Here is a 27,097-nt window from a genome sequence, read left to right as displayed (position 1 = left end):
ACACCTCATCTGAACATCTCTAGGACAACAGGTCCTGTATTTGAGCAGCAACAATAATGTTCTCAAAACAATCAGAACCGGAGTGGGTCGGTAGCCTCAGTTCACCATGTGGTTCCCTCTACCAAACACGACTCACTTGCTCTATGGTGAGCTGGAATATATCCAGTTCTCACTCCCCTCTAGTGCAACCTAGTGGCCTGTAGTAATATTGCAACCAGTGCTTCTCGCATCACAAGAAACTAAAACAACAATTAAAGCATGTAACGTTTGTTCGTTACATGGTGTAAAATAATTAATGAAAAGTTTTAAATGGGTGGCACGATGGCTCAGTGGTAAGCACTGTTGCCTCACAGAAAGAAGGTCGCTGGTTTGAGCCCAGGCTGGGTCGGTTGGCATTTCTGTGTGGAGTTTGCATTTTCTTCCCGTGTTGGTGTGGGTTTCCTCCGAGTGCTCCGGTTTCCAAGTCCAAAGACATGCTCTATAGGTGAATTGGGTAAGCTAAATTGTTCGTAGTGTATGTACATTTACATGTACATTTAGTCATTTAGCAGATGCTTTTATCCAAAGCGACTTACAAATGAGGACAAGGAAGCAATTTACACAACTATAAGAGCAACAATGAATAAGTGCTGTAGGCAAGTTTCAGGTCTGTAAAGTCTAAGAAGGAAAGCATTAGTATTTTTTATTATTATTATTTTTTTTTGAGTACAGTTAGTGGTATATCCAGAGAGGCAATTGCAGATTAGGAAGTGAAGTGGAGACTAAATAGTTGAGTTTTTAGTCATTTCTTGAAGACAGCGAGTGACTCTGCCATTCTGATGCAGTTAGGGAGTTCATTCCACCGACTGGGCAGGTTGAACGTGAGCGTTCGCGAAAGTGATTTCTTCCCTCTTTGGGATGGAACCACGAGGCGACGTTCATTCACAGAACGCAAGTTTCTGGAGGGCACATAGATCTGCAGACGTGAGAGCAGATAAGAAGGAGCAAAGCCAGAAGTCGCTTTGTAGGCGACTGTATGTGTGTGAATGAGTGTGTATGGATGTTTCCTAGTACTGGGTTGCAGCTGAAAGGTCATTTGCTGTGAAAAACATATGCTGGATAAGTTGGCGGTTCATTCTGCTGTGGCGACCCCTGATTAATAAAGAGACTAAGCCGAAAAGATATGAATGAATGAGTTGGTGGTTCATTCCACTGTGGCAACCTCTGAAATAGTTTCAAATGTTAAAAAAAAAAAAATGTGGGGTTGATTGTACAGATGGTTTGAAAATGCTGTTATGCTAACTAATAATACCATAAAAAATTGTTGCTGCCTTAAATTTTTAAGTTGACTTTACAAGTCACTTGAACGTACTTTGACTTAAAACTCAAACTACAATTTGCATAACTTTTTTAAAATCTAAACCTGATTAAGTCTATTAAAATGAGTTAAGTAATATAAAGAAATGACTTTTTAACCGTACTTTTTTTACTTTTTTGTACAAAAAGGTTGTTAAAATGAAAATAAAATTAATTTAAATCAATGGACAAATATATAACTATATATCTAAAGATGTTGGTTTGAGGTGACTAATAATCAGAAGTGCTTAATTGGAGTGGGTGGAGCTAAAGATTTCTTTTCACACCTTTGATTTCTGATTGGTGGCTTTTTTACATGTAGTATTTCTGCAAGAATTCTGCTATTAACCGTGTTAGTTCAACATTTCACCATTGATTTAATTCATTTGTAGATTTTTCTTCGGCGTAGTCTCTTTATTCATCAGGGGTTACCACAGCGAAATGAACCGCCAACTTATCCAGCGTATGTTTTACACAGCAGATGCCCTTCCAGCTGCAACCCAGTCCTGGGAAACACTCATACACTATGGTTAGTTTAGCTCCAATTCACTCATAGCGCATGTGTTTGGGCTGTGGGGGAAACCGGAGCACCCGGAGGAAACCCACGCCTACACGGGGAGAACATGCAAACTCCATACAGAAATGCAAACTGGTCCAGCTGGAACTCGAACCAGCGACTTTCTTGCAGTAAGGCGACAGTGCTGACCACTGAAACACTGTGCCGCCCATGACGCTTTCCTGTTGCATTTTGCACATTTTTCTTCAATATCACGCTCTGTAGTCAACACTTTCGCAGTGTTCCGCTCTGAGAGTCTGTAGGTCAACATGCATGACAGGAAGCCTTTGGGGTGTAAGAATGATTTTTGCAGCGTCGTGACAGCAGCCACATGCCAGGCTTTCTCAGAATGAGCGTTTCCTGTGGCGCTGTGATGCAGCAGCAGAAATGAGGCATGCATGCATCAAACAGTCAAGAAATACTGCTAACAAAAGTGTAGCTTTTAACACCTAAAATGTCCCCCACAAGACCTGCAAGTTTCAGTTGCAATCCAACAATGCAAGCGTAGGTAAATGCAGCAGCAGACAGTTCACCTCAGATCTTGAAAAAACAGTCAGTGATCTAATATGTATTAATTAGATTATGACCTTTACTATGTCGTCAGGAGTGCAGTGGCTGGTACTTTAATCAATGGCTGGTATATAAATGCTTCTGTCGTGTTTGGTGGGGTCAGACAAATTGCTTGTCGCTGGAATCTTGCCGCGTCTAGTTAGGACACTGAAAGTTGTTTACAGGGGCGGACTGACCATCTGGCAATTCTGGCAAATGCCAGAAGGGCCGGACCATTCTTTAAATGTGGGCCGGTCAGCTATTTTTTTAATTTATTTTTTTTGTTATATGTATTGTTTTACATGCAGGCAGCTTTTATCTCTTTCAAGATATGAGTATTATGATGATGATGATGATGATGATGATAATGATGATACTAGTAATAATAATAATAAATGTTAAGCATTGGCCCAATCGACAATGATCGGCTGGTTTCTAGATGGGCTGACCCAATTAGAGGTTACGCAGACATAATCAAAATCTGGCAAGAATGTCAAATAAACAGTACGTGCAACACAAGCTAATTGTCAGAGATGGACCGTAAAAAAGGTGGTGCCGAAAAGCTCAGAGAAAGCAAAAAAAAATGTCTTTCAAATCAGACGCTGCCAAATGCATAAAATTAACTGAAACAGTGTCGAAATGACACAGCGCAGGGGTGCAAGAAGGTCGTTTTTTTGAGCCTCGGCTGAGTTGGTTTGGTGTTTCTGTGTGGAGTTTGCATGTTCTCGTGGGTTTCCTCCTGGTTTCCCTGACAAGTCCAAACACATGTGCTATAGGTGAATTTGGTAGGCTTAATTGTCCGTAGTGCATGTAGATGTGTGTGTGTTTGTGTGTGTGTGTGTGTGTGTGTGTGTGGGGGGGGGGGGGGGGGGGGGGGGGGGGTTGTCAACAAGTTGTTTTTGTTCCAGTCACATACATTAAATGTTTAAATATCTATGAAATATGGTAGTGCTTATATTATTTTACCATCTGTACACCAATATAAGTAGTAAATGTGCGTGTCTGTGTATCAGGCTGTGTCGATGTGGTAATGTGGCTACAGTGCCAGGGCTGATTTTTGGTCCCAGTCCACCCCTGGTTGTTTAACAGAGAGAAGATTTTTACAACGCCTTAATTATTAACCCCCTGTTAAATTACGGGTCATTTTTGACCCGGGCATCATTTTAACAGCAGAAAAAAAAAAATATCTTGAAATTTTTGTTTGTTTTACTTAGTCTAAAATGACCACAAAATTAATCGTTTTCTGTAGTCATTTTTGATGAAGGCTGTAAACATTTAGGGTATAACAGTTGTCATTTGGGTCAATTTGGACCTGCCAGCTATAAAACCCACAAAAAACTACTCACACACACACACACACACACACACACACACACACACACACACACACACACACACTCATTAACAATCTGCTCCAAACTTTATAAATACTGTCTAGCTTGATGTTATACACTTATGCAGGCTTTTAACATATACTCTTTACTATAGTCAAAAACCGAGTGTTGCCTATACTGATTAAACGCTGATGCAATACTGCACACTGATGAGGGAAAACCTAGACATTCAAAGAGTGTGTGATGAAGAGGAGGTTGTTTCTTTATGCTACCAGTGGCGTAGCGCAAACTGCGTGGGCCCACCCACAAGGGTTAAGGCGGGACCCCTCACTGCATATACAGTTGAAGTCAGAATTATTAGCCCCCCTGAATTATTAGGCCCCTTGTGTATTTTTTCCCCATTTTCTGTTTAACGGAGAGCAGATTTTTTCAACACATTTCTAAACATTACCGTTTTATTAACTCATTTCTAATAACTGATTTATTTTATCTTTGCCATGATGACAGTAAAAACATTTGACTAGATATTTTTCAAGACACTTCTATACAGCTTAAAGTGACATTTAAAGGCTTAACTGGGTTAATTAGGTTAAATGGGCACGATAGGGTAATTATTGTTTAATGATGGTTTGTTAAAATGGTGTTTAAAAAGTCAAAAATATCTTTAAAAATGTCCATTCTGGACATTCTGGTCCAATGTCCTTTCTTAAAGCATTTTTCTGTACAAAGTTCCCAAAGTAAAATGCCCGACTGAAAGGCTGTCGGACTCATTGTGGTAAAACGACTTGATTAAGTGAATCAAAATGAATCTACACTGGCATGATGGGTGATTTTGCCATTAACAGCAAAAACCTTTTAAAATTGCCTAAGCTACTGTTTTATTTTTGGTTATACAGTCAATAATAAGACATTACTCATGAATATGTTACTTTTATTAAGGCTAACAGTTTGTGTTTTGGCCGCTGAACGCAAGTGGTTTTGAATGCAATTCATTTCACCTAAAATGTTATTTGTTGTTCTTGTTTATTTTGCAGAAAACTGGCCGACAAAATAATTAAGTGAAAAGCAAGGTTTATTCAGAGAAATTTTAAAAAACACATCTGAAGTAATGTTTTTTTTTTTTCAACCATAAGGTTATGTTTATTAGCAGAACGTTGTTTGGCAACAGGCACACATATTCAAATGCAGTGGGGAAAGTATGAGACACTATACATGCTGTAATTCTGGCTGCGTTGTTAAAGGTAGAAATAATCAGAACTCTTTTGTGTTTTGTAGTTTTAACAATGTTTGAAATAAATATACATACATTTCGTAAACAAAATCAGGTATTAAATTACCAAATAAATAAACTGTCAAAATAACATCTTGAGTATATTTTTAATGTATGAATTATTAAAGTGAAACGGATGGGAGGTTATGGATTGTTAGTATTCTTTTTGATCATAAAATCAAACTGAACAATTAATGATCGGTTGACACCAGTTTTTAACAACCTTGATTTTTGGGGGGGGCCCCCGCATCACTGCAGTGCATGACCTGCATGCCTGTCCGCTACGCCACTGCATGCAACATAGATTTGAGGATTGAAATTAATTTTAGCTGCTTTATTTTAGAGGTTTAGTGAAGGCACGTCATTTTTGATCTAAAGAGTGAACGGTGTATACAGAATTCAAAGACAACAGAAGGTATTAAAAAAAAAACTAAATAAAGTTGCATTTCTTCAGCCAAATAAAAAGAAATAAGACTTTCTCCAGAGGAAATATGAAATACTTTGAAAATTTCCTTCTCTGTTAAACATCATTTGGGAAATATTTGTAAAAGTAATTAATTCATGTATTAATTTCGCTTTCAGCTATAAATAGCTGCTCTGCATGGCGTTTGGACAGCGTGTCTGTTAGGTAAATGCAAGATAAGAAGTAGGGCTATTGCGGATTTCAGCTTAACCCTTGCTGCAGTGCACACAGAGAGACGGAGGCTTTTAAAAGTCACATGCATGCATGAACATTTCGACTATTTTTGTGAAACAAAAACAAATGTACTGAAGGTCTTAAACCCAGCAATCTCTTCCTGCTATTAATGGTCTGGTACTGCAGTTAGAGGAAGTCAAAAGCGCTAAATGAAAAAGGGGAATTACGCTAAGACGTTAAAAGGAAAGCTGATCCTTCTCTTCCTCCTCGTAATCTTACATGACGTCTTCTCAACCGCTCCTGTCTATGAATAATATCAGGCCCGTAGCCAGGGGGGAGGGTGTGTGTGTGTGTGTGTGGGGTTCCGGGTGGTTCCACCGTCAAAGGTCCAGAATTTGTCTCTTACATGAGCTCATTTGTCCTATTTTGAATGCTAAGCCATCATAAATTATTAAAAATAACCCATCAAAGGCTTTATGACCAAGTGGAATCTGACGTAAGTGAAGTCATGGTTCACTGATCTATACTGCATTTTACAATAAACTTTTATTCTAAATCGTGGACCTTTCTCTTGAAAGAAAAAATATGACCAAAAAAAGGTGTGATGCACCAAAAGTGGACCATAATAAAGTTTATAATAATAATAATAATTTGCCTATTGTTGTTTTCCATAAGTTTTCAAATGTACAGTTTTTTTTATATGAAAGAGGCTAGAACAGGGGTTTTAAAGTGTGAGGCGTGCCTCCCCTGGGGGCGCCAGAGCATGTCAGGGGAGGCGCGGGAAAAATATTATATAAAAAAATATATAATTATTAAGTTTAATTATTATATGTATTTTTTAATTATTTTTAAACGTTTTAATTAAACAAAGCTAAAATAAATAATACGTCAAAAATAAGAAAACCTTTTTTACCCAGAAGGCCATAGCTGTGAATTCGCTTCTGTTTGGCAAGCCCACCAATACAGGTATATGCCTGCTAATCATGCTGCTAATACAATGGATCGGTTTCTGGGACCCCCCCGATTCAAAGCCTTCAAGTTCAACCCAAAAGACGACCATATGATCAGTATTTGAGTTTAGGATTTACGTGGACAGGATCAGCTGATGAACCACGACCTTTATGTGTGGTTTGTCAAGATATTTTGGCTAATGACAGCATGAGACCCGCTAAACTTCGGCGACACCTTGAAACCAAGCATGATGAGGTAGCAGGAAAACCTCCAGAATTTTGTGTGTGCGTGTTTGGGAGGAGGGAAGCGCCAATGGATAAGTTGTGTCAAAAGGGAGGCCCACTGTCTTAGACTTTGAAAAACCCTGGGCTAGAAAAATCGACAAGCTCTACATTATTATTATTATTATTTGGTACAACTTTGTACAATTTTTTTTTTTTCTGAGAATGTAACCTCATAATTAATCCACTTTTTGAGAAAAAACACCCCTTTCACCAGGCTGGCTGAATATTAACGCATTATGGCAATACAGATCGAGCTTTGTGAATTCCAATACAAAATGAAATGCTTTAAAAGCATCAAGTGCACCTAATAATAGTCAGGTTTAGAACAGGCATTTAAATGGAACTAAATGGAATGCTTAATTAGAACACCGTAGAATGATTAGAACACCACATCTGGATGATGTCATCTGAATTAGTTTAGTGACCGTTCTTTGATCCACAGACATCAGGGTGTGAATTACAGGGGGGTTTGGTGGAGATTGACTTCCCTAATTAATGCTTGATCCCCCCTAAATGGAGAAAGGATGCCAAAACAACATGGATGACGGGTAAACCCTCTTAGTACTGAGTAATGGTTAAATCCGATCTGTATATTTCATAATAAAATTATTATTTAATATGTGTAAATATACATTTGACCACCCCTAACTGTCCATTGTCAACGCAAAATCTTGCCAGTCAGTATATGCAGGAAAATATTCATTCAACAGACTGAAACCGGCAGTTTTAGAGCACGGATAATCATGGTAAGCGTTCACAAGACATCTTTCTAGTAAAACAGATGTTTGTTTCAACATATTGTAATAACTGCTGTACGTGGGCAACTGGAGCTAATATAACCTACCTAAACTGTTTAAATAATAATCTAAAACGGCTAGCAGGGTGCTAGCATTTAGGGCGCATAACTTTGCTTTCTAGTGTGTTAGCGAGAAGAACACTCATGTCACATACACTGCTCGACCCTAAGTGTCTCTGTTAGCAATCTGGCAGAAAAAGTAGGTAGGAGACAACACTGTCGGTTGTCCTTTTTATTTTAAGCTTTAAACATGAACGATATCCTACAAAGGACCATACCACAGGGATGCTTTCTTTACACACCACCCTCGTTAATGGTAATGACCAGTATTTTATTGACCTTATTCTAAAATGCGGAAGTGCGCCTGTTTTTGCGATTGTCTTAGAACTTCCGATTCAGTCGCCTATGGGAGAAATGACTAGGAATAATAAACGGCAGAAAATGGCCAAACTACTTGCTCAACAAACAAATGTTTGCATGACTACACAGACCAAGTAGCATAATATAATAAGAAAATATTAAATTGCAACATCAAGCAGCGTAACGAGCAGTTGTTAACGTCAAAAAATGAATGGAAGTGAATGTGACCGGAAGTCGCGAGATAAAAAGATTCAAATCGCAGCGCCCGCTCGACAGCTGAGAATAAGGTGAATAAACCAAAGAAATATTGGGCTTAAAACACAGATGCTAATTTAAACATAAACAAATATAAAGTTTATAACAAAACAACCCATGTATTTAACTAATAACACAAAAAATAACTGTTTCCCATGATGCACCTGGCTATAGTGCTGTGGGCCAGATCATTACATCAAAGCCTAAAAGTAAAATTGGTTTGTATTTTGAGCTAGTAACCTCTGAAATAGCTAATCAGAGGATACTGTAGGTCAGGATACACTAAATATCCCTCAAAATGCTGAAAACTTGAATACGTTTAAATAATAAATGAGATATTATTTAAATAAATGCATTTTATTTATTGAAGCATGTATTTTCAGACCAGCGCAACAGTAATTTTCACGTCATTTTCAATTTTTTTTTTGTTTATTCTTGACAATCTGCATTTTTATAATAATATTATTAGCAGTATTATTTATTATATGTATATTTATATTTGTTTGAATAAAAACAGGTTTAGATTTGTGCTCCTGTCGGGTTTCGGAGACAGCTACATGACCATATGGGGCATAAGAACAGGACGTGTGTTTGGATATAACTCAGTTGTTTGACGACACTTCATTATTAATGTTCATTTATTCGCTTGCTGGAAATTAGAGCTGAATTTAGAAATAGTTTCGAAACAAATCTTTGTACTTAACAAACGAAATAAAATACAGTGCATCCATAAAGTACTCACAGTGCTTCACTTTTTCCACAGCTGTTTGTTACAGCCTTATTCCAAAAATGGATTAAATGAATTTATGTCCTCACAATTCTACACACAATACCCCATAATGACGATGTGAATTTTAAATTGTTGCAAATTGATTAAAAATAAGGTCAGAATACACTAAATATCCCACAAAGCACTGAAAACTTGAATATGTTTAACTAATAAATGAGATTTTATTTAAATAAATACATTCATTTTATTCACTGAAGCATGTATTACACAAACTAACATTACCGAACAAGTTACCAACCAACGTATCATGTTTCGCACGCTGACAGACACTGCTCTGTGGGAAACAATGTTAGTTAATCTATATGAGGTAGATAAGTTATCAATGTTTATCGAATTTTGCAAGTGTTCATCTGCCAGAAACAGCATATCAGTGTTTCTCATTTCAACATAAACGACACATGGAGTTTTTATGTCTTGCTCATTCAGCTAGAATGCAGAACAACATTCAAGTTAATTCAATTAGTGCTTGGTATCTTATGCATCTCTTTCCTCTTTCACAGTCATGCTTTTGGTAGCATGGCTGACGCACATTCCTAAAGATTTAAAGGGAAAGTCCACTCAAAAACTAAATATTACTTGCTAATTCAAAATTCATTCATTCATCCTTTCCATACATTTTCTACGGCTTTTCCGGGGCCGGTTCATGGGGGAAGCTGTCTTAAGAGAGTACCCCAGACTTCCCTCTCCCCAGACACTTCCTCCAGCTCCCCCGGCGGGATCCCGAGGCATTCCCAAGCCAGCCGAGAGACATAGTCTCTCCAGCGTGTCCTGGGTCTTCCCTGATGGGACATGCCTGGAACACCTCCCTAAGGTAGGCGTCCAGGGGGCATCCGAAGCAGATGCCCAAGCCACCTGAGCTGACTTCTCTCGATGTGGAGGAGAAGCGGCTGTGCTCTGAGCTCCTCCCGGGAGACAGAGCTCCTAGGGTGCGCCCTGCCACCCTGCAAAGGAAAGTCATTTTGGCCGCTTGTATTTGAGATCTTGTACTTTGGGTCATGACCCAAAGCTCATGAACATAGGTGAGAGTAGAAACGTAGACGAGAGCTTTGCCTTTCGGATCAGCTCCTTCTTTACCACAACGGACCAGTACATTGACCACATTACTGCTGCCGCTGCACCGATCCGCCTGTCAATCTCACGTTACATCCATTCCCTCACTCGTGAGCAAAACCCCAAGATACTTGAAAGGGGGGGGCAACACAGTGGCTCAGTGGTTAGCAGTGTTGCTTCACAGCAAGAAGGTTGCTGAGTCCCGACTGGGCCAGTTGGCATTTCTATGTGGAGTTTGTGTTCTCCCCATGTTGATGTGGGTTTCCCTTTGGGTGCTCTGGTTTCCCCCACAGCCCAAACACATGCGCTATAGGTGAATTGAATAAACTAAATTAGCTGTAGTGTGAATGAGTATGTATGGGTGTTTCCCAGTACTGGGTTGCAGCTGGAAGGGCATCCGCTGTGTAAAACAGATACTGGAATAGTTGGTGGTTCATTTTTCTGTGGTGACCCCTGACAAATAATGGGGCTAAGCCGAAGGAAAATGAATGATCTCAAAGAGAGTCCATAGATCACCACACACTAAAGGAATTAGTTGATTTTACTTTTAAAAAAGTTGAAATTAAGTACATGTGCAATTAAGTTAAACTAGATTCTTAAAGTTTGCGGACAAACTTTAAGGCTGGCTTGTGAACACCTGATGGTAATAGTTTATTTAGTTTTAAACAGTTTTAAAAAGTATGAAAAAATAGATAGATAGATAGATAGATAGATAGATAGATAGATAGATAGATAGATAGATAGATAGATAGATAGATAGATAGATAGATAGATAGATAGATAGATAGATAGATAGATAGATTATGTTACTAGCATGATTCTAGCATAAGTTAGCATGTTAGTAGCATGATTCTAGTATGAATTAGCGTGTTACTAGCATGAATTAGCATGTTATTAGCATGATTCTAGTATGAATTAGCATGTTACTAGCATGATTCTAGCATGAATTAGCATGTTACTAGCATGATTCTAGCATGAATTAGCATGTTACTAGCATGATTCTAGCATGAATTAGCATGTTACTAGTATGATTCTACCATGAATTAGCATGTTACTAGCATGATTCTAGCATGAATTAGCATGTTATTAGCATGATTCTAGCATGAATTAGCATGTTACTAGCATGATAGATAGATAGATAGATAGATAGATAGATAGATAGATAGATAGATAGATAGATAGATAGATAGATAGATAGATAGATAGATAGATAGATAGATAGATAGATATCACACTGCAGCATGACAATATCAATCTGAACCTCTATAATCGAAGTCTATGGGACCGTTGCTAGGGTGCCGTATGTGGTTGATAGGGGTGTGGCTAGAAAGTTAAAAGCTTATTAGTTATTGGTAGTTTGGTAGTCTGAGTTAAATGAGCCCAGTTAGAAGTCTGTGCGACAGTCTGATGCAGAGTTATGGGCTCACAAAGTTTGACCGAATGTAAAGTCAAAGAGAGTCTTTTGAATGGAAGTCTATGGGACAGTTTCTAGGGTCCCAAAAGTGGTTGCTAGGGTGTGGCCAGAAAGTTAAAAGCTCATCAGTTATTGGCAGTTAGGTAGTCTTGAGTTAAATGAGCCCAGTTAGAAGTCTGTAGGACAGTCTGATGCAGAGTTATGAGCTCACAAAGTTTGGTCCAATGTTAAGTCAATGGGATTTTTCCGACGGTCCCGCAACGTTTTTTGGAAAACCGAAAGTCGTATCAGTCGGAAAAGATATAGCAACCTGAGTCAGACCAGTTTGGAGGTCTGGTGTGAGTTTGGTGGTCATAGCTTGAAAGCTCTAGGAGGAGATGCGTTTAATTTTTAGTTTAATTTAAGAAAAATGGGATAACAATAGTCTTAGTTGCTACACAAGCCAGCCTAATTAAGTTAGGCCAACTTAACGGTTCCAATTTGCTTTTTTTTTTTTTGATTAATGTCAGCTTTTAACGTTGATAGTTCACTCAAAAATGTATATTCTGTAATCATTTACTTGGATTTTACTTGTTTCAAACCTTTATGAGTTTCTTTATTCTGTTGAACACAAATGAAGATACTTTAGATATTGTTGTAGTAGTATTAGTTGTAGCAGACGCTGTAGTAGCATCAGTAGTAGTAGTTGCCGAAGTAGTATCAGTATTAATAGAAATTGTAGTAGTAGGAGTTGTGGTTGTGGCTGTAATAGCAGAAGTACACTGTAAAAATGCTACAGTACAAATCCGTAACCTGGTTAACGGTATGTTTTCTTAATATATACAGCGAATAACCGTAAATTGACTTTCCTAGAATTCCCTGCATGGCACATCACTTTTTATGCACTTGGTTGACATTAATATGGATCTTTTTAGTTGTTTTCTCATCAGTTATGTACATTAGAGATTTATGTTACATCTAATGTTGATAAACAATGTTTATTTCATGACTTTAATTTTATGCGTGTTACCATACTGGTGTTTAGTAGCTGTGTGAATCACACTGAGCACCTTCTATATGCTGATACTCTTTTCTGCTTGTGGGAAAAGTTGATTGTGATGAGCATTGGCTCATTATGTACTTTCCTCATCACCACCTTCTTCATGTGGGTGTGCTAACGTGTCTAACTGTGAAACAAAAGATGTGTAAATGTTAATCATTCAAAATACAGACATATTACCTCTATAAATTAATAAAATACGGTAATTTACCGTAAAAATTAAAAATTGCTTTTACGGTTTGTACCATGTTTTTAACGGTAAAGTACTGGCAACCACAGCTGCCGTTTTTAATGGAAATTTTTACGGATTTATTTTTTACAGTGTAGTTGTAGTATTAGTAACTTTCAGTAGTAGTAGTTGGTGTAGCACTTGTGATTTATTATTGTTGTTGTCAGTTATTATTACTATTTTTTTTCTTTCTTTTTACTGTCATTATTATCATCATACATTACTCGCATCACTGTTACTTCTTGCCACTGACAGGTTTCTTTCTGTCTGTTTCATTTATATCTGTGATATTTGCTTCATTTATTGACTGTTATTGTCCCTTATGTATGTACTAACCTGTCCACCAAGTTACCTTCACACACACATGCACAAACACACATTCACACACACAAACACACACACACACACACACGCACAAACACACACACACACACACACACACACACACACACACACACACACACACACACACACACACAGACGTTTGTTTTTGTGAAAAGTGGGGACATCACATAGGTTTCCATTCATTTTATGCAGCCTAAACCGTGTATTATATTGCCCTCACCCCACCCCACCCCTAAACCCAACCATCACAGGAGACTGTGTGCAGCTTTACTCTCTGATTAAACTCATCCTATTGGATTTATAAGCATTTTGAGAAATGAGGACATCACCAATGTCCTCATATTTCACCTCCTTTTTGTAATACCTGTGTCATACCCATGTCATTATACAGATTTGTGTCCTGATATGTCACAAAAACACGTACACACACACACACACACGCACGCATGCACCTACCAGTACCTGATTATTGTCGTTGTTTTGTTTTGTTGTTTTCGTTGATGTTTCTTTGTATTTGTATGATCCCAATTTATGTACCTTTTTGCATATTCTAATAATAAAAAAAAGAAGATACTTTGAAGAATGCTGAAAACCATTTATTCCATAGTATTCATTTTTGCTACTTTGGAAGCTTGCAGCTTTATCCTCTTAAAATATTGTCTTCTGTGTTAAAAAGAAGAAAGAAATGCATAAGGCGAGGCAGTGGCTCAGTAGGTAGTGCTGTCGCCTCACAGCAAGAAGGTCGCTGGTTCGAACCTCGGCTCAGTTGGCGTTTCTGTGTGGAGTTTGCATGTTCTCCCTGCCTTCGCATGGGTTTCCTCCGGGTGCTCCGGTTTCCCCCACAGTCCAAAGACATGTGGTACAGGTGAATTGGGTAGGCTAAATTGTCCGTAGTGTATGAGTGTATGTGTGATTGTGTGTGTGGATGTTTCCCAGAGATGGGTTGCGGCTGGAAGGGCATCTGCTGCGTAAAAACTTGCTGGATAAGTTGGTGGTTCATCCCGCTGTGGTGACCCCAGATTAATAAAGGGACTAAGCCGACAAGAAAATGAATGAATGAATGAAGAAACGCATAAAGCTTTGGAAACACTTGAGTGTGAGTAAATGGTGAGCAAATTAAAATTTTAGAGTGATTTATCCCTTTTAAATCAGTGGGTTTACTCACCTTTTAAGTTAAATAATTAATTGCTTTTAAAGTGTATTAACAAATAGTTTTTTGACCACATTATACATGCATAATACAATGTAATATTTTGCAATCAAATGAACCAAAAAAAGAGGTGGGTAATGTTTTTTAAACAGCTCATCAACCGATATAGGCCTATTGCACACCTTGGGCCCTATCATACACCCGGCGCAATGTGGCGCAAGGCGCGGCGCGGCGCAATACTCTTTTGCTACTTTTAGCTCGGCGCAAGGGTCATTTTGAGGTGTTGCGCCAGGCTGTTTAAATAGCAAAAGCATTTGCGCTCAAATGTGCGCCCATAGGCGTTCTGGTCTAAAAAAGCAGGCGTGTTTTGGCGCGTTGCTGTTTTGAGAAACTGTAAATAATCTGATCTTTAGACCAGAACAAAGTCGGTCTATTGTCAGGCGCAAAGTGCGCCTCGCTTACACACTACAAACAAGATGCAGAGCAATACGCAAATATCTTTACATATGAAAACTATATAATATCTAAAGGATATATATATATATATATATATATATATATATATATATATATATATATATATATATATATATATATATATATATATATATATATATATATATAATAAGGATATATACAGGATATAAATATAAATGATTAAAATATTACAAAACATTAATTTCTAGCCTACATGAAGATTTAAAAACTGCCTTACTTTCTTCATCTCGGGAGGCTTTTTCAGTTGATTCAATTTGCTTTTGTATGATGTTTGTATTATTAGCAGTATTATTTATTATATCTATATTTATATTTGTTTTATTAAAAAAAAAGCTTAGATTTATCCACCTGTCAGGTTTCAGACCATATGGGGCACAGCATGTGTTTTAATATATAACTCAGGTTTTTGACCACACTTTGTTATTATTGTTCATTTATTCGTTTGCTAGAAATTAGAACTGAATTTAGAAACAGTTTTGAAACAAATATTTGCGCTTAACAAACAAAATTAATTATTTATAGGCTAATTGATGTCTGTGCGTAAAGGTTTCCCTGTCCACGAGAGCGAAAGTGAACTTACTTTACGTCAAAATGCGCTTATGGCGTGACGCAGCTGGCTCTTAAAAGGAATGGGAAATGAGGCTCCAATTGGTTTATTCTCAAAACACACCTAAAACTTAAGAAAATAATCTCAACCATTTGTTCTGACACGCCCTGAAAGCGTTTGCGCCCTGCGTTTTGCGCTCTGCGCATGGACCGTCAAAATAGAGCCCCTTGTCACCAGTACAGGTCTGGAGGGACTCTATGAAGTAAAATTACCCCCGGATGGTTTCTGCTTGCAGTGCGTTCCCAAAGGTAACGAGTTCTCATTACTCTTTTATAGACTGTAAGAGTAGGAACCGCAGTGACATGACAAAAGAGCCACCTGAGAGGAGAAAGTTAAAATAATATCCTCTAGAGCTGGACCGGGTACAAACACACCTGTCAGACTGCACGTCTTCAACCCAAACACCCACAATCCTCTCTGTCTCGCTCCTCACAGCAGGTTTTTAGGATCGTCCTCTCTTAAACATGCTCTCTTGGTGTTATAAACCTGCGTTTGGATTCGCGCTTTCTTGTCAGCGTCCACTTCACAATGCGATTTCTTAAAACAAGACAATATGTTTTGCTTATCTAGAAATTGGTTCTTGATTTAAGAAGTTTAGATATTTGGACTAGAAACATGATCAAAAATGCAAGTAAGAAATACGTTATTTGCAGTGTAGTCAGGTATTGTGATGAAGCTTTGACTTTTTTATGTGTATTTATTTGCTCATTAAATGCATTAAAACTACCAATATAAATACTAGTAATAGGGCTTTTATTATAATGAAAGTATAGTTATATTTTTCCATCCTTTGGAGCAGTGATTACATTTATTGTTGTACTATAAATTCCACGGTTAAGATTACTCTACAATAATGGTTGATTTGGGGTTACCATGCTTTAAATACAACAGCCATGCTTTTTTATTTATTATTCATTCATTCATTCATTTTCCTTCGGCTTAGTCTCTATTTTTGAAGTCGCCACAGAGGTATGAACCGCTAACTATTCCAGCATATTTTTTCCTTCCAGCCGCAACCCAGTACTGGGAAACACCCACACACACACCCACACACACACACACATACACTATGGCCAATTTAGTTTATTTCATTCACCTATTGGGAAACCGGAGCACCCAAAGGAAACCCACACCAACACGAGGAGAACATGCAAACTCCACACAAAAATGCCAACTGGCCCAGCTGGGACTCAGCGACCCTCTTTCTGTGAGACGACAGTGCTAATCTTTGAGGCACCGTGCCACCCAATTCCAATCCAATCAATCAAATTAAAAAAGCCACCCCCTTTTATTTATTATGATGATGATTATTATTAATTATTATTATTAATTATTATTAATATTATTAACAGTAGTAGTACTAGTAAACTGTAAAAAAAAAATAACCATAAATTAGCAGTTTTCCTTATTTTGTGATTAATGTTTTATTTTTATATATTTTTTTCAACAACTTTTAACCCATAAAAGTTCAGAAAAGTGACTTTTATTAACATTTTTAATAGTGATGTCTGGTTTGGTGTTGCATATTACAATACAAAAACCTTGTAATAAACTGCCAGCACATTTTTCGTTATTTTACAGACTCAATTCTCTATACCAGGGGTGCTCAATCCTGTTCCTGGAGATCTACTTTCCTGCAGATTTCAGTTGCTACCCATATCATAGCCATATATATATGTTGTACATAATAAACAATATTGTGTACTATTTCAGAAATAAGTGTTTAACTAATTATTTTTACTTACTTAATTTGAGTTCCAAAACTGCACAGATGTTAAAATGATTGTTAAGATTTAATAATGACTGAAATGGGACACCCTAAACTGTCCACAGTCTAATGGCGATAATAGCATGGATGGTCTCTATTGCCATATTTGTGAAAAACAGTAGGTGGCGATAATGCTCCTAAGGAGTTAGTCGTCGTTAAACAAGAAAAAAAATCGAAGACTGATCGGTCATTAAGCATATATGGTTTGCATAGATCGTGTGTGCTAGATTGTGTGTTTGCCTGAAACGTGTGTGGGTCTGCGGGTCCGCAGCTGGATATATCTCTTTAGCGGTAGGGAGTTAAAAGTGTAAAACCGGAAGCTTTGCAGTTCGCACATTCAATTTTTAAAGCCGTTAAAGAGCGGTAAAGTCATTGTGGCGAAAATGAAACTAAAAGCAGTCTGATTTTGATCAGGTAAGTGCTTGTTTTAAGTGCTCTTCATGTTATAGTAAAAGCGCCGTCTTCTGTTATCAATGTTAAATATTGACTCTATGCTACGAGTCACTCAACCTTTGAAACAGGCGACGTGTCTAAACATCCACGGATTGTCTTATTATGATATCTAATCACCTCAGCGCTGAGTTGTCTATTATTTTTATGATGCTACACTTGGATAAATGACAGCATGTGTTATTGTTGGAAGAAAGCCATGTGTAATACAAACCTGTGAGTGCAAAAATACTGCAAAATATCCCAACGTTACTAAAGTAATGGCCACAATACCATGTACACATACGATTATTAGAGAAATATTTTTTCCAATGAAGTAAAACAGCAACATTGCAAAATATTAATATAATTTAAAGTGTTTTTAATATACTTGAATAAACTGTGGTCCTGTGATTTGAAGCTGAATTTTCAGTAGCATTATACTTCAGAAATCAAAATAATATTTGGGTCATTAAGAAGCATTTATGATTATAATTATTTTCATCATCATTATTATTATTATTATTATTATAAATTTTAAAATTGCACATTTTCACAATCATGATGAATAGAAAATCCTAATTTATTTGAAACTGGAGTTATTTGTTAATTTACATAATGTGTTCACTGTCAGCTGCTGTTAATGTTTAATCTGTGAATAAAAACTGTGATCTTTCACCAAAATAAAAGTTTATTTGTGTATTTATGTAAATATTTTGTATATATATATATATATATATATATATATATATATATATATATATATATATATATATATATATATATATATATTTAAGGTGTACCTAATAAAGTGGCCAATGTGTATGTATGTATGTATATATATATATATATATATATATGTATGTATATATATATATATATGTATGTATATATATATATATATATATATATATATATATATATATATATATATATATATATATATATATATATATATATATACATATACATATATATATATATATATATACATATATATATATATATATATATATATACATATATATATATATATATATACATACACATTGGCCACTTTATTAGGTACACCTTACTAGTGCCATGTTGGACTCACTTTTGCCTTCAGAACTGCCTTAATCCTTTGTGGCATAGATTCAACAAGGCACTGGAAATATTCCTCAGAGATTTTGCTCCATATTGACTTGATAGCATTACTGCAGATTTGTCGGCTGCACATCCATGATGCAAATCTCCCATTCCACCACATCCCAAAGGTGCTCAATAAGATTGAGATCTGGTGACTGTGGGGGCCATTTGAATACAGTAAACTCATTGTCATGTTCAAGAAACTAGTCTGAGATGATTCACGCTTTATAACATGGCGCATTATCCTGCTGGAAGCAGCCATCAGAAGATGTGTACACTGTGGTCATAAAGGGATGGACATGGTCAGCAGCAATACTCAGGTAGGCTGTGGCGTTGACACGATGCTCAATTGGTACTAATGAGCCCAAAGTGTGCCAAGAAAATATCCCCCACACCATTACACCACCACTAGCCTGATCCATTGATATTTGGCAGGATGGATCAGTGCTTTCATGTTGTTGATGCCAAATGCTGACCCTACCATCTGAATTTCACTGCAGAAATAGAGACTCATCAGACCAGGCAACGCTTTTCCAATCTTCTATTGTCCAATTTTGGTGAGCCTGTGTGAATTGTAGCCTCAGTTTCCTGTTCTTAGCTGACAGGAGTGGCACCCGGTGTGGTCTTCTGCTGAAGCCCATCTGCGTCAAGGTTGGACGTGTTGTGTGTTCAGAGATGCTCTTCTGCAGACATCAGTTGTGACAAGTGGTTATTTGAGTTACTGTTGCCATCACCTGGAACCATTCTGGCCATTCCCCGCTGACCTCTGCTATCTTCATCTGGCACAGAACTGCCGCTGACTGGATATTTTTTTTATTTTTCGGACCATTGTCTGTGAACTCTAGAGATTGTTGTGCGTGAAAATCCCATTAGATCAGCAGTTTCTGAAATACTCCGACCAGCCCATCTAGCACCAACAACCATGCCACGCTCAAAGTCGCTTAAATCACCTTTCTTCCTCATTCTGATGCTCGGTTTGAACTGCAGCAGATCGTCTTGACCATGTCTACATGCTTAAATGCATTGAGTTTCTGCCATGTGATTAGCTGAATAGAAATTTGCAATAAGAAGCTGTTGGACAGTTGCACCTAATAAAGTGGCCGGTGAGTGTATATATGTATATAAGGTTCCATCTGTGTTTGATATTGAGCTTCAAAGTTTTTGCATTCCATAGAGCAAACAGTATGTGTGTAACATTAAAAAAAAAAGTCTTAAAATGCAAACAATAAAAAAAAATCCCATGTTGTAAATAAGTTGTCCTTTAATAAGAATTTGTCAGTAACTCAATTTTGACAAAAATGTCAGATTTACTGCCCCCAGTAAATACTGCCCCCACCAGTGCCGATATACAGCCATATCGCACTGCTACGAGTGTGATATTGCGTTTATACAACAGTTTGTCGGCATAATTGTATACACGCACACACACACACAAACACACATTTGTTTGAACTCCAGTTCAATTATTCGGGTGGAAAAGATACTTAGGGCTGTTGTAGCCGGTTATTATTATTGTTGTTGTTGTTTATTATTAATATCTGACTTATAAATTTGACTTATTTTATTACTTAACAATCATGAATTATTCAAAGCTTCAGTCAGTTAATACTGATACTATCACAGTTGGTGTCTTCGTTGTGTTTTGTGCCATTTGTTGTGTCATCTGTTGTGTTCCATGTGCTTTCTGTTATTGCCATGTGATTCCTTTGTTCTGTTCTCCCGCCATTTCTTAATGATTAGTAGTTCCACCTGTGTCGCACCGCAGTATTCAGTTTAGTCATTTAGTCTTGTCCATTTATACCCATGAGTGCGTTTAGTTCAGGGGTGTCAAACTCTTCTTGGAGGGCTGCAGCCCTGCAGAGTTTAGTTACAGCTCTGCTTCAACACACCTATCTGTGGGTATCAAACAATCCTGAAGCACTCAATTAGTTTGATGCGTTTAATTAGGGTTGGAACTAAACTGTGCAGAGCTGTGGCCCTCCAGGAGTTTGATACATGTGGTTTAGTTTTTCTATTAAAATGCTTTGATATAAAATGCATCAATATAAATGTGGTGGATTTACAGGTTTATATAAAATCTTGTGGCTTTATAGCAGAAGTAATTAAATATAATCAGCAGACAAAATACGGCTTGTTTAAATGTAAAAAAAACTGAAGTGTAAAAATAGCTAGTAAGACATAACATGACATAGAGCTCAGCGTCAGCTAATGGGCTCAAGACCTCTCAATAAAAGCTTTTATGCAAGAAACTCAAACCCTCTTATTAGTACAGACATGAATGTGTCTGTAAAATCTATAAAACTTTGACGTGTTTTATGTAAAATTACAGTTTATCCTTCTAATGGCCTTAGCAGGGTTGTTGCTGATTGGTCATAATCCACAGGCCAATGAGGTCAGTGTGTGCGACCGGTCAACTCAGAATAGATACAGTTTGTTGGCTTAAACCCGTTTATAAGCCCATCACCGGCACCTTGGAAACTTCCCGGAAACATCTCCACCTATGTATTGCTCAGGAACGGCTCATTTATAGCTCTCCAGACATTCATGATGGGGTGTGTTATGTCATAGGCTAGGGTTAGAATGTTTGTACAGTGGTTTTAATGTTTAAAAGTCTAAAAATACAACCAGAAACTAATAATAATGACAAAAAAATGAATAAAATAAATAAATAAATAAAATAAATAACTGCTGTTTCTGAATGTTCTCTGCAGATTAAATAATACAAAAAGCTTTTTTCTATCAACGTTTCATTTCATATTTTTTGCAAATATATCGGGATGTTAATGCTTTAAAATGTTTTATGAACATTCTAAAATGTATAATAACATTTTTACATTTTAAATAGAACATTTTTTTAGATAAATGACATGCTAAAAATGTTTTATGAACGGCATACAACAATGATGCGTGAATAATTAATTCATTTATCAATTATTTTTGTGCTACAATTTTGTGAATAGTCTTAAATATCAGATAACTTTGATGCTGTTATTGTCCCTTTAGAACGGGAAAAATCTATTTATGTTCCTTTGAGAGGACGAAAAATTCTGTTAAGGTTAATTTCAGAGAACAAACATTCCATTAATTTTATTTTAAGGAAACAAAGATTCTGTTAATGTTACTTTAAAGAACAAATATTCTAATAACACAATTTTTAAAAACAAACATTCTATTAACATCATTTTTTAAAGGGCAAACATTCTATTAACTTTGTTTTAAAAACAAACATTCTATTGATGTTACTTGAAAAGAACAATCTATTGAAGTAACTTTTAGAGAACAAACAGTGTATTCACGATACCTTTAAAAAAACATTATATTAACATTACTTTAAAAGAACAAACATTCCATTAATGCTATACTTTTGTATTAATGCTACTTTTAAAAACAAACATTGTAATATCGTTAACCTAAAAGAATAAATATTTCATTAATGTGAATTTTAAAGAACAAACATTCTATTGTTACTTTTAGACAGCAAACATTTCATTAATGTTATTTTAAAGAACAAACATTCTATTAACGATACTTTTAAAACATAATTTTTTAATGTTACTTTTGAAAAACAAACATTCTATTAACGTTATTTTTAAAAACACATTCTACTAACGTTACTACATAATTCTATTAATTTTACTTTTAAAAAACAAATATTCTGATAATGTTAATTTTAAAGAAAAAATGTTCTGTTAATGTTACTTTTAAAGAACAAACATTCTATCATGGTTACTTTAAAAACACAATTTTATTAGCTTTACTTTAAAAGAACAAACATATAAGTGTTACTTTTAAAAGCAAATAATCTATTATGAAACTTTCAAAGAACAAACATTCTATAAACTATTTTTAACAAACAAATATTCTATTAACTTCACATAAAAAAACAAACATTCCTTTATTATTACTTTTAAAGAACAAACATTCTATTAATGTAACTTTTAAATAATAAACATTCCATTATTGTTACTTTGATCGAAAAAGACATTATTTTAATGTTACTTTTAAAAACAAATATTCTAATAACATTAGTTTTAAAGAATAAATATAATGTTACTTTTAACAAACATTCTATTAACGTTACTTTTAAAGAACAAACATTTTATTATTGTTACTTTTAAACAATTCTATTAGCGTTACTTTAAAAGATGTAAGTGTTACTTTTAAAAGCAAACAATCTATTTAAGAAACTTTCAAAGAACAAACATTCTATAAACTATTTTTAACTAACAAATATTCTATTAAATTTACATGAAAAAAACATTCTATTTGCTTTACTTAAAAAACAGGCATTATATTAATGTTACTTTTAAATAACAAACTTTAAAGTTACTTTAAAAAACAGATTACATTAGTGTCACAAAAACTGATTATATTAACGTTATATTTTAAAAGAACAGACATTCTATTAATGCTTTTTTTAGAGAACAAACAGTCTATTAAAGTAACTTTGAGAGAACAATTATTCTGATGTTACTTTTAGAGAACAAACATTATATCAACGTTACTTTGAGAAAACAAACATTCCATTAATGTAACTTTGAAATAATAAACATTCCATTATTGTTACTTTGATCGAAAAAGACATTCTTTTAATGTTACTTTTAAAAACAAATATTCTAATAACATTAGTTTTACTCAATTAAAGAATAAATGTAATGTTACTTTTAACAAACATTTTATTAACGTTACTTTTAAAGAACAAACGTTCTATTATTGTTACTTTTAAACATAATTCTATTAGCATTACTTTTAGAGAACAGATAATCTATTAAAGTTAGTTTTAGAGAACAAACATTCTAATGTTACCTTTAAAGAATAAAAAAATCTACTAACGTTACTTTAAAAAAACAAGCGTTCTATTAACGTTACTTAAAAAACCTTCATTAACTTGCGAACGGTGCGGGGCGGTGTGACGCCGCTTCGCTCCTCAGCTCGCCTCCATGTGGAGGGCTTTTTATGTCCGCTTAGCTCGCAGCGTTACGTCGGCGGAGCGTAGACCCGGAGGGAGAAGGAGCCGGCCACGGCGACGACCGGGATCGAGTCCGGGGAAGAGCGGTTTTAGAAATCAGGTAATATGAAAAACAGAATCCAAAAAAATTAAAGCGAACGAGTTTGGACGGGGCGAGATCCGAAAACGCGGTCAAAATTGGAAAAGGGCTTTTTTTTGGACGGCTTTTGCAAATCGTCGCTTGGGTTTAGGAAAAGAGGAGGAGGGCGGCTGGGTCGGCCGATTGGCTCTACAGCGGCCTCCGGCTGCTTTTCACGCAAGAACAAGCGTGCACGCTCCCGAGAGGCGTCCGAGACGCGAAAAAGCGCACAGAGCGGCCTCTCGCGGATTCGCAAAAACAAAAACTGCTCGAATGCGTACCTCCCGAGACGCATTTTGCAGTCTCCAGAAACGTCCACAGGGCTACTTTTCCACAATGAGCCCGGGTTGCTTTTAAAGAGCAAACATTCCAATAACGTTAGTTTTAAAGAACAAACAATCCATTAACGCTACTTATAAAGAACAATTTATTAACGTTACTTTTAAAGAACAAGCATTCCATTAACGTTAGTTTTAAAGAAAAAACAATCCATTAACGTTACTTTTAAAGAACAAACATTCCGCTAACGGTACTTTTAAAGAACAAACAATCCATTAACGTTAATTTAAAAAAAAACTAAAATTCTATTAACGTTACTTCAAAAAAAAAAAAGCATTCTAATAACGTTATACTTTTAAAGAACAAACATTCCATTAAAGAATAAATATAACATTACTTTTAACAAACATTCTATTAACATTACTTTTAAAGAACAAACAATCCATTAACGTTTTTTTTTTAAGTACAAACAATTTATGTTACTTTTAAAGAACAAACAATCCAATAGTGCCACAGTCCACAGTGAGAGAACAAATTCTCCCAAGCAAAATGTTCCCTCTTTGCAAATCTGAACCCAGTGTGAGACACTACTGAGATCTGTTCTGAAACCACAGAGTTCCTCATCCCAGACTACCAAAACAAATATCAGTCTGTCATAAAGCAATGTCAATTCTGACAAGAAGGAACAACAGAAACAATAAAAATAGGTTTACTCACCGTTTCTTTAGATAATCCAATCCAAGCATGGTTTAGTCTCGCAAAGAAAGTTCTGAATAATTAAAAAAGACTATGTTCACAAAAATATAAATGAGAGATACAGTATGTTCGCATATGTACAGTACAGTGGATAGATAAAAAAAGAATGATTGTCTGTGGTTGGGCCTCTGTTATCAGTCCCGTCAGACCAAAGTACTCTTTTTCTCTGTGCCTGGAGGATCGTAAGAGGTCACCATCTTGTTCTGGTCCCAGCGGGCATTGGCGGGCGAGTTCTGCATGACCACCAGCCGGATGGGCGCCGGGTTGACGTTGGGCACGGGGTCAGGTGCATACTCCTTGGTGGGATCTTTTCCCTGGCAGTCGTAGAGGATGCAGGAGATGAGGAAGACGAGGAGGAGGATGACATAGCTGGCGATCAGGATGATGAGGTTGAGGGTGACCGGGTCGATCTCCACATCGTCCGCGATGAAGCTCATGGTGGCGCCGATGATGATGGTGAGACCTGCAGGACGGAGACTGAGCGTAAGCTGTAACTCTGAACAGACAGACCTGTCAGGGATTAGCTCACTAAATCTCTCATTCTGTCTCTCTCTCTCTCTCTCTCTCTCTCTCTCTCTCTCTCTCTTACAGTAAAATGCAATATTGCCTAAGCTTGAATTTGTGAAGACATATACCAACAATGGAAAGCTCTAAATACTCAAGACGGGGCAGCACAGTGGCTCATTGGTTAGCACTGTCGCCTTACAGCAAGAAGGTCGCTGGTTTGACCCTGGGCTGGGTCAGTTAGCATTTCTGTGTGGAGTTTGCATATTCTCCCTGTGTTTGTGTGGGTTTCCTCCGGGTGCTCCAGTTTCCCCCGCAGTCCAAAGACGTGGTATAGGTGAATTTGATTAACTAACTTGGCCATAGAGTATCAGTGTGAATGTGTGTATGGGTGTTTTCCAGTACAGGGGTGCAGCTGGAAAGGCATCCGCTGCGTAAAACATATGCTGGAGTAGTTTGTGCTTCATTAGGCTGTGGTGACCTCTGAAATAGTGACTAAGCTGAAGTAAAATGAATGAACTAAAGACATGACATCTGCTATCATGGGCTCTATTTTAACGATCTAGTCGCAAAGTCTAAAGCACATGATGTTCAAAGTAGTGTCGTCACAGATGTTTTCAAACTGAATGACTATCTGGGCTAGCCTTCTGTCGCTGCAAGATAGATCGGCGATAGGGGCTTTCACACTGCATGACTTTACAATAGAAAGAATCGCCGACAACTTCGTCTCAGTCCACAAACTACGTCTCACAACCAAACACATGCAAGAAGTGACATAAAAAACTAAGTATATCTTTTGTTATTAACAATCCTACATATTGAGAAGCCTTCAGTGGGGTAGAAAATGTACTTATTTTGCTTACCTGGGTTTTGAAGGGATTTAGCAATTTCTCTCAAACCTTTTTTTAACCCAGTTGTGGTATAGCTCACACGTCAAACAGACACCGGTACTCCTGCCAAATTTACACAAATTTTTCCTTCATTTCTTGGGTCCAAACAGACCGAAACGAAGCTTTTTTAACTCCCTTATTCTTCTCATACGGTTCTAGCATTCTTTTTACTGAATTATATTCACATATCAAACAGTTGTCGAATGAATCGCGGTGTTTCCATGGTGCAGAAGTGAAAACAATATATTCATGATCAATGAGCAGCCCCAGATAGCACAGAAAGCTGTCATCTCTTACCTTATGCTGTGCCCTTCAGGGCCATTCTCCTCTGTTTTTGAGGTGATGTGCATAATTAATCATTTTACATGTCTGACGTGGTCCAAACACAGTGAATTATGTTTGATCAAACAAAAGAATAGTGAAATATGTAAACAATGATCGGTCCCTGTGGCTTGTATAGCACCTCTCATCAGTTGGAATGCAATAACTTTTGCATAGATTATGGTGGAGACATTTTTCCTATGATTACAGACATGTGCAGGAACCACCAAAATTAATTACAGCAAGCTAGACCACACAGAACCTAAAAGGTACACTTTCAAATTTAAGTTTATAAATAAAAAAATACAAAAAGCGCCTCTTTTTTTTAGGTGTTTATTATAACACAATCAACATATACGGTTATTTTAAACACATTCAAAAGTGTTTGATGAAAATTCAAAGGGTTTGCATTTACACCTCAAAATCCAGGTGGAAATCCCTAAAAACGAGCTTTACTGAGTTAAAACCAGAGTTTAACTGGTTAAA

General features: G+C 36.5%; 1 protein-coding gene across 3 annotated transcripts in view; it reads right to left on the bottom strand.

The window, feature by feature from the left end:
• mmd (monocyte to macrophage differentiation-associated) overlaps positions 1–25,482 on the bottom strand; it is a 57,288-nt gene extending 31,806 nt beyond the window's left edge. For 2 of the 3 annotated variants that reach the window (XR_012400581.1, XM_073943508.1), the window contains exon 1: positions 24,858–25,363. Coding sequence is in view for 2 of the 3 variants with exons in the window: in XM_073943508.1 (XP_073799609.1) it covers positions 24,858–24,886 (29 nt within the window). In the remaining variant the exon portion in view is untranslated. 3 annotated transcript variants of the gene reach the window in all.
• Positions 25,483–27,097: the final 1,615 nt, after the last annotated feature.

This window comes from Danio rerio, chromosome 3 (genome assembly GCF_049306965.1).
Source record: "Danio rerio strain Tuebingen ecotype United States chromosome 3, GRCz12tu, whole genome shotgun sequence".
In the NCBI taxonomy this organism is placed as follows: domain Eukaryota; kingdom Metazoa; phylum Chordata; class Actinopteri; order Cypriniformes; family Danionidae; genus Danio; species Danio rerio.
Note: the sequence above shows the minus strand (reverse complement) of the source record. Positions and strands in the feature narration are given on the sequence as shown.